This window comes from Rattus norvegicus, unplaced genomic scaffold (genome assembly GCF_021556685.1).
Source record: "Rattus norvegicus strain SHRSP/BbbUtx unplaced genomic scaffold, alternate assembly SHRSP_T2T unassigned-0000198, whole genome shotgun sequence".
NCBI lineage: Eukaryota > Metazoa > Chordata > Mammalia > Rodentia > Muridae > Rattus > Rattus norvegicus.
The window spans coordinates 19,337-28,381 of NW_028238915.1; the positions used below are offsets into that span (position 1 = coordinate 19,337).

The 9,045-nt window shown below is 42.1% G+C and overlaps 1 protein-coding gene across 2 annotated transcripts; it reads left to right on the forward strand.

Moving 5' to 3' along the window:
- Window positions 1–4,797: 4,797 nt before the first annotated feature.
- LOC147997277 (disks large homolog 5-like) lies at window positions 4,798–8,815 on the forward strand. Of its 2 annotated transcripts, none has more exons than XM_087601597.1 (6): window positions 4,798–4,987; window positions 6,022–6,181; window positions 6,649–6,792; window positions 7,426–7,592; window positions 8,312–8,372; window positions 8,538–8,815. In XM_087601597.1, exons 1-6 carry the CDS (start codon window positions 4,861–4,863, stop codon window positions 8,644–8,646), a joined length of 768 nt encoding a protein of 255 aa, XP_087457723.1. In that variant the 5' UTR covers window positions 4,798–4,860; the 3' UTR covers window positions 8,647–8,815. The 2 variants fall into 2 exon arrangements, with proteins under 2 accessions (XP_087457723.1, XP_087457724.1); XM_087601598.1 differs by having other exon boundaries at window positions 4,842–4,987; window positions 8,312–8,417; window positions 8,538–8,806.
- Window positions 8,816–9,045: the final 230 nt, after the last annotated feature.

Consider the following 9,045-nt stretch of genomic DNA (forward strand, 5'->3'; position numbering starts at 1 on the left):
ACAGATAAAAGAAAGAATATTATACGGGGTAAGGTATAAATATCCAGTAACAAATGAATTCAGACCTATCTGAATTACACCAGACTGCTCAACGGAGACTCAAAAAGCCAAAAATCCTGGACAGATGTAATGCAGACCCAGGTTCTTATTCCCAGCATAATTCGCAATCACCACGAATGGAGAAACCAAGACATTTTATGACAAATACAAATTTAAACAATATTTTTTCTTTAAGAAAGCATAACCGAGGACAATAGGAGGAAAACTCCAAGACAATGAGCTAAACTATACCCAAGGAAAAAAAAACCAAGAAATTAATCACCTCACAATAATTTTTAAAAAAAGAGAGAGAAGCACACAAACATAATTTCACCTACAACCAGAAAAAGAGGAGAAAGCAGCAACCATTGGTCTTTAATATCTAACCAGACCCTCTGTCACCAATCCCCCAGCTCCTAGGGACAAAACTACCAGCCAAAGTGTATACAAGGATGGGTCTATGGTTCTAGGTAACTGTGTAGAAGAGGAGTGACTTACGTGGCATCCATGTGGTAGGAGGCCATTGACTACCCTGAGGCCTGTTGCCCCACCAAAAGGAGATCCTAGAGGTGTGAGGTGGGAATGGGTATGTGTGGGTGGGGGAACACTGTCATATAGGCAAAGCTGAGCAGAAATGGGATGTAAGATTTGATGAGGGGAGTCTGGAGAGCGGGAAAACATTTGAAATATAAATAAATAAAATAACCAATTAATAAAAAAAATAACCGAAAATAAAATAGAAAGTGAAAAGGTAAAAGAAAACTGACACCAAAACAAAACTAAAGAAATCCCTGAAGTATATTGGTCTAATTCTGCTTGTATTTAATGGTAATTTGTGGAACTCAAGACTGGTTAACCCCAAAGAAGCTGACCCTGCTCCCAGTTAACTGTGATTATAAAGAAGCCAACAGCCAACAGCTGCACAGCAGAGAGATGGGGGAGGGGAGCTTTGAGGGCTTTACTAGAGAGGATCATGAGGAGGGAAGAAGGAGGAAGAAGCTGCCAGAGAATAAAGGAAGAAAATGTGTGATGGAGAGGAGAGAGGAAGAGTACAACAGCCATGGTTAAGGGAGAGGAGAGCCTGGTCCTGAGGGGTGTCCAAGGGGAACAAAGAGCAGCCAAGATGCTACACAGTCAGTAAGAGTTGAGCGGTATTGTTTGGAAAGTATCTGATACCATGGAGGGCAGGCAGCTGCCCAGCTACTGTGCTGATTAGGGCATAGTATACATAAATTTAACACAATGTGTATAACCAGTAAGACAGCTCTGTAGAGGATCCTAAAAGGATTACTTTAGTTTGAAGGGAAGGATAAAATACCAGAGGAAACAGGAAATATCTTAATAAAACTATGACAGTCAATCAAAAGAAGCCAATAAAAACCACAAAAATTAACAAAATGAGAACATTTGACATATACGTTTAAATAATATTTGCACGTCACTAAACTCAATTCCCCAGTGTACAGACATACATTTAGCCAGAAAGGGGATCACCATCATGAGAGATGTAGAGGATATACTAGGGAAACAGACCTAAGACACAGGTCCCTATAGCAATTCTATGCAGTTTCTCTATCAATAAAAACCAACAAGCTCTAGAGGTAAATGTCTGTGTTAGTGCTGACCTCCACCACCAGACATATATTTTCTTTCAAGTAAATAACAAAATCATGGGGCTTACAATGTAATCAAATATCCTGAAACATGAGTTTGCAGTGTTCCCTACACTTTTTAAATCAAGTCTGACTACTATTTTGGTTGTTTCCAATCCTGTCTGAGTGCATCATCAAGGGAATCCCAAGGGAAATCAGAAATGGGTTCTTGAAGCTGTTGCACACGGCCAGTATAGACCTAAGTACCACAGAAGAAACCTTGATTCTTATCACAAGGGACCATTCACCATCCCTCTTGTCACATAAATTATGGCAATATGTCACCACTCCTGACCTTAGCTTCTTCTCCTAAAAGCTGCTGAAGGGAAGATTTGGTGTCAAGGGGTCTGGATTCAAACCACACCAACACTGAATTCATTTAAATAGGTGTAGTTCATTGAATGCACACACCAATACAGTTCAACCAGAGCAACAGCTCACAACTGTGTACTGGACATTGCTATGGCCCAGCTCATTGCAAGATCCACATGGGCTCACGCACAAGTGCTGGAAATGCTGCTATCTATGGCCCTGACTCAGGCCATTTTACACATAATTGTTCTTATTTTCCTGGATTCTAATGGGTCCTACGTGAAACTCATAGTTGGGGAACTTGTTAAAATTAACAAACCTCATAACATACAGAACATAACAGGGTATGTGACCAGCACCACACAGTTCAATGTCAGATTTTTTTGTTTTCCTTATTTTGTTTCTTGGCATCCATGATGTGGAGGCATATTACAGAACAATAGGAAAGAGCTGGCTGCTGTGTAACAAATTTGCTGCTATTAAGGTAGGTACGGGGGCAAGACCTCAGCAGTAGCCCTTAAGATGGGAAGGAGATGATGTGTTTGATAACTGAAAGGAACTGCCTCAGCTGTGTTTCTCTGCCTGCTCAGTGCCCTTTCAACATCACTCTGTCCCTGAAGAGGAACTCAAGGTCTGCCCCCTGCTGCCTGTGAGCCAGGACTAGGCACAGAAAGGTAAGGCCACAGTGCTGGTTTCCAATCCCTCAGTAATGCTGGATTTCCAATAGCGTACTTGTATACACAAATACAGTGCGGTAAGATACAATAGATACTAATCATTTCTCCCATAGGGCAGCAGTTGATTGACTACAACTAATTCTATTTAAGAAAAGAGAAAGAAACCTGGCTCTTGTGGAAATATACAAAGAAATATCTATGGTGGTGGGGAATGAATTCTGCCATGGACTGAACTCAGAAAGGTGGGGTTGGGAGAAAGCTGCATGGTTAAATAGCCCACCAGGTTCACATTGTGTCAACTTGATTTAATCTAAGGACAAAGAAGTGGAGTATCTCTGATGGCATTCTTCTAATCCCTCGAAAGGATCCCTGAGGATTGGCCTCAGTTCTTCACACTTCTTGATGGGGCAACAACACTCAAGGACGCTTGATTGTCATAGGCACAGTATTATGCTACATATACAGAGTAGAAAATACTAAGATGTTCAGATGGTGGTATCCATTTGTATGCACTCTTAATGTGGACCTAAGGAAAGAGAGATCAAGGTCCTTAGAATAGAAAGATCAGTTCCAGTTTTTTTTCTACCATTCCAAACTGAACGGCTGGTAGGGAGAGAATGGTAGATAATCGAGAATTAGTAGATGATGCTTTGAATGAAGTGTGGGTTTCAGTGCTGGTTTTAGACAGGATCTCAAGTATCACATGTTGCCCTCTCCCTGGCTGGCCAGGTTCACTCTGAGCTCAGATGAACCTCTTTCCACTTTCCAATACATAGGCTTACAAGAGTGGCCTCCAAGGACTGTGAGGACAGCATTAGCCTTTGACAGTTGAGGTGTGTAACCCACAACTATAGTTTTAGCCACGTTTTCCCATGTCTATCAGCTATTTCAGATTGTTGCTGTTAGATGCCTGACAATCAAGGACGCAGAAAAATACCCTGATAGAGAGCAAGGACATGGTGATCACATCCTTGCCTCTTCTGTATGTTCTGGATGAGGTTTGTTAAAATTCCAATATTGCAAAAATCTTTATATAGGGCCCATCACATTAAGGGTCACTATGCACTGTTCTATCTAAAATGGCCTAATCAGAACTGACTACCATATAACACTTCCTGCAATCTTCATATGAGAGAGAAGCTTGAGCTTTTTGTTTTGACTTTTTCTCTTCTCTTTCTTTCTTATTTTTTGCTATATAAGTTGCTATATGAATTTGCCCCCAAAATTTGAACTACGGAAGTGATCTATCAGTGTTAATGTGTGCATTCTATAAAGTATTCATTATTTACTATGATAGATGGTTTTGTGTTTGGTGGGGTGGCCATTTCCCAGTGTACAGGTGCTGGGACCTTGCTCTATCCACTTAATGGATAAGCACCATTTAGCCGTTTATGTGCATCCCCTATATCTCTTGACTATTTTATTTTTCTGATAGAAGCACATGATGTATCTTACTCAGGCCTGTGAGCATGCTCCTTTGGCAACATTGGTAAAGAGAAGAGAACCCCACAAGCAGCAAGGGTTCCCTTTACTCGTGGTCCCAATATTGTACTTTCCTCTGCCAACTGGTCTCCACACTTTTCCTAGCACCATAAAGACTTCAACTCTTTCTCCTAAGGAATATTCTGGCAATTGTCGATTGCTAAGCACATGACTTCATGAGTGTTCCCCTAACACACGCCCGTGTTGTAACCCACCATGCAGACTATTTCTTGATGTGATATAAAGCACCTGTACAGAATGAGACAGGAGAACTTTTGACTGCATATTCAAGCTGGTGTGAAATCTCAGGAAGTTTTAATGGCTAACATTGGTGAAGGAGGACAATTTGATGAGACATTTTTTGGGAAAGATTTGAAAGGAAACATTCATTTAGATGCATAGGAATTACTAAGGTTTTTTATAATCAAGCCTTGAGGAAAATTTGGCTTTGGAAGCAAGAGATGCTCAGTGGCTCTGCCCCAGGAAAGGCTCCTGGAAAGGGCACCTCTGCTTATGCTCAGTACAGGGAGAACATTAGCAGGAGGCAAAGTCTGCTCCCCATGACATCAGCTGTCCCTTCTTGGACATTCTATTGTCTCCTAGAGAGTTCTGGCATCCTCTGTGATGTCACTAGTGTTGTAGTGACAACCAGTGCCCTAGTTTCTCTCAGTCTGAGTCTGGCGGTTACAAGCTAAGACATGTTTTCCCGTCTTCGCAAGCTTTTTGGGAGGGGGAACGTCGATTCTGGAGAGACTAGAGTGAAGGAGTCTGGCCTTTCGTCTCAAAGTAATGATGGAGAAAGACAGCACTTCTGGGGAATGTGGAGTAAGTTCTGGGCAGTGTATTTTGAGCTTCCTGCCAGGGGGGCTGCAGGTTTAAGCTGACCTTTCTAGCAATGGGCCACAACAACTGCAGCATCTGAAAAGGAATTGAATTTCCATGAATATCACAATTCCTTAAAGTCAAGGATTTCAGAACTTTAGTTTCCCCATCCCCACTGGGAGGATATGGTAAGGCCAATGCTTTCATACTGTGAACTTCTGGTCTTTACTTTTCAGTTCATTTGCTCTGTTACATTGATATAATAACACCATCAGTGGTCATGGAGGGTCCACCTTTTCTGAGTTTAGACAGGGCAGCAATGTATTTCACTATCATTGCTTCTTTAAATACAGTGGGTATCTGACAGTAGTAACAGGGAGAGATTGTGCTCCAGGCAATAACCTTATGTTCTTAGACCTTCTCTGATTTCTTCTAACTGGCAGGGTCATCGTTTGCTTTATACATTAGAGGTTGTATGTTACAAACATTTTTCTACAATACCAAAACTATGTGGAACGTGTAGACCAAGATTCAGCCTGTAACCTATTCGCACTTCTAGGGCATTTGGTATTTCACATAGGGACACTGATAAGTCTATTGAACATATCCTCCCTTGGAAATGCATTTTAAATCCAAAGTTGTTGCCTTAGAGTATCAGGGTAGGACATCTGAGTGTCTCCAATCACTCAAGTTTTGTGGATGGTGAATTTATCATCTAAGTTCTGAAGCCACAGGGGTGAGGGTCCTGAAACCAAGCTGTACCCTGTTCAGCTGACAATAATCCTGGAGAAGCCATCACCATGGTACATGTAAGCACGTGATGTCCGGAATAGGGAACACCTGGCTGCTTACATCTCTTGGTGTCTATAGAGTAGTGGGAGAACTGAGATCCCCTGAGGAGGCCTCTTAAGCATAGACCAATCGCCTAGCAGTGACACTGGGTTCCTGGCTTGTTCTCCTGTTTAGGCCTCACTGAGGTCTATGAACACTCTATGCATACTCCCCATGCAGGTTAACTTGTGTTCTTCTACCTACAGACGCTGGGAGAGAAACATCATCCCCTGGCACTGACCTAAGCAAGAATCAGGCCATGAAGGAAAAGGAGAGGCTGATTAAAGAGCTGCAGCTCATTACCGAGGAGAGAAATGACCTGAGAGATCGCCTGAGGTTTCTGACAGAGAGATCTATGAAGAACAGGTATGAATTGCTCCAAATGCTCTTGTTTCATTCCTGGGTCTGCAAGGTCACCTTTTTCTTATCCTGTTAAGGTTTTGGGTTCTAGAAAGCTGTGCCTCCCTAACCACCCTGTGCTAAACCTCACCTCCCATATAGTCGAGATTCAGAACCTGACCCTTCCTGAGGAGCAAGATGGAAAATGGACTCATCTGCTTCCATTTATTTAAAAGCAGAACTTGTGGTCTGAATGAAGAATTCAGGGACAAATTCAGGGAGAGTGAGTTCCCAGTGTGCATTTGCAAAGCCCTTGACAGCTGGTGGCTTTGCAAGATTGTAATTGCAGTGAGTTTATGGTGAGTCTCTGTACTTGCTAGGCAGGGGACTGAGTGCTGGAAGATCCAGGCAGCAGCCTGGGGTAATATAGGACCCACCCCAGTTCATATATTCCTAAATGCCGATGTTCATTGTATTCTATCATTTGGGGCCAGGCCACACTTCAGGCCAAATCCATATTATGAAGACCTGGAGAGAATGGAGGAGGCGGTCATGTCAATTCTGCACAACTTAGAGATGGAGAACACTGAGGTCCATGAGAACAACCATAAGCTGAAGAAGGAGATTACCTTCTCTAGGTAAGTCCTGGTCAGAAAGGCTATCACTTGTGGAATGGCCATTTCTGACTTTCTTTGTTCTGTATTGGACGGTCTTCAGCTCTGGTTCTATCTCTTGTGCTATTTACCCATCAGTGTTCCAGGGTCATTAGGACTCAGTTTTCAGTTCCATAAAAGACTGTTCCTCATCCCAGGATTGTCTAGGCATCTTCAGAAGACTCTAGAGAGAACAGTACTGATTGAAGTCAGCAGAAGTTTATTAGGCTGCCCTGGACCTATGGTGTCACACCAGGTTTTACAAAACTCCGTGGGTAGACCACATGGTTAGCATGACCTTCTCTTGGTTCTACTGACCTCCTTTGAAGGTGTTGGCCCACTACTAATTGATGTTGGCCCCAGGCATTGTGCTTTCATGGATAGTTGTAGATCCATGTTCTTTCTCAGAGGTGTGGACACTAATTGGTGTCAGGCCAAGCAAACAATTTATTCTTCCCCGAATTAACTCTTTATGGTTTGTGCAGCAGCCTTATATGTATCAAGATGCATTTTATTAAGTCTTCATGGGTATCTGGGACCTGGTATAGTTAGTGGGACTTGGGAGTAGGAATGGGAGAAAGGGCCAGCATGATCTTACTATGCAGACTGTATTTCCAGAAACCTGCTCCGCCAGCTCCTGATGGAGAACACATGTAGGAAGAAGTTGGTCCCACTGAAGCAGGAGAACAAGGAGGTACATCTTGATTGTGCACTGAACCAGAAATATTTGGTTGACTTCAACAAGAAAGATAAAGACCATCAACGGCCAGAACCAGCATTATCAGGTAGGGACGAGCAGATGTGTTAGCTTAACAATATCTGATAAAATTTGCCAATTTGATACATCTTTGCTTCTCTTACCACCTTTCTAATTTACACTCACAACCAGCCAACCACCTCATGTAATGGAATTGTTCATTGCTCTGCCTATGCACAAGTATTCTAGGAAGTTAACCACTTTTCAGAAACTGAATTATTGTGCAAGCATATTTTGCTGCTGTTTTTGAAGCTGCAGTCTAGAAATGGTGACAGATGAATAACATATCTCATTATTGCATATCCATGTGATAGATTGTATCCTATGTAGAGTTTTGAACAATTTCTTGGTTCTTGAACAATTGACACTCTGTGGTCATGTGACCTCTTGTGTAGGAAGCACCTTTGTGATAAGAACCAAGTGCAAATGTCAAATTAGTACTTGTCATTGGCTTTATCCTTGGCGACATATGGACATCTCCTTTCTTCCTGCAACCCGATGAGGTCTCTTGCCATTGCCCTGTTCTTGGTTTGCACTGGTATAAGTCTGGGTCCCCTATTGGCAGCCCACATTACTGTGAGGCTTGCTGGAGATTTTGCCCTGCCTGCAGAGTAGGCAACAATGATATCAGTTAAAAGGTCCATGTCGACCGTCCAATAGAACTGAGGTGGTAGAAGGCAGCATTCTGACAGCTGGCTTGCATTTCCCCACCAAATCAGTGTCTGAAAAACTGCCTTCCTCTCCCAGGTCTCAGAAAGTGCAAGCGAGCTGGAATTGGACACACACCAGTAAGAGAGCTTCCTGAAGAGTAAGTTGCTTTCTCAGGAGTCCCTGATGACCAACATCCTGAATGGTAACATTTTTTGGATGAGTATTCATCCTCTGCGTTAATTTGTCATTTCTTAGAGACCCTAAATTTATATAACACTAAGCCAGCCTGACTGATTGAGGTCTTACTCACTTTCTTCTTCAGAAAACAGCACTTGAGAGACAACTTGGGGGACCGCCTTTCATTATGTGTGCTAGAGGAGAAACAGCAATACGTCTGTGCTTCTAAATGTTCGTTAAGAATATGCTTTTAGAAATATTTTTGTTATGATTTTAATTGAAGTTTTCTTTTTGTTGTTTCATATTTATATGTTCTTGTTACTATTTTTACTTTAAAATATTTTTAAATATTTTTATTCATTTTAATCCTGTTTTGTTGTAAAAATGTATTTGTTATGAATAAAAATTGAATTCTATCTCTTGACTCTTAAGACCATCTTTCTTACTCAAGGGTTCTGTCCCTTCCTGTGGACCTAGAACTGACAGCTACAGATGGATCTCTGCATGTTCCATGGAGCCTGGGCTAATAAGTGAATTCAAAGTCACCAAGGTGTACCCAGTGTGACAGTGTCTTTTGTGTGGATAATGTGGCTGTTTCTCGGACACACACTTTATGATGTAATCACTGACATGCTTTACCCAAATGTTAGGGT

Bases quoted from the DNA above. Each gene is read 5' to 3' on its own strand.
- LOC147997277 (XM_087601597.1), top strand. From the start codon at position 4,861: ATGTTTTCCCGTCTTCGCAAGCTTTTTGGGAGGGGGAACGTCGATTCT. The intron at 6,182-6,648 runs GTATGAATTGCT...ATTTGGGGCCAG, and splicing joins GAGAGATCTATGAAGAACAG to GCCACACTTCAGGCCAAATC. The intron at 6,793-7,425 runs GTAAGTCCTGGT...CTGTATTTCCAG, and splicing joins AAGGAGATTACCTTCTCTAG to AAACCTGCTCCGCCAGCTCC.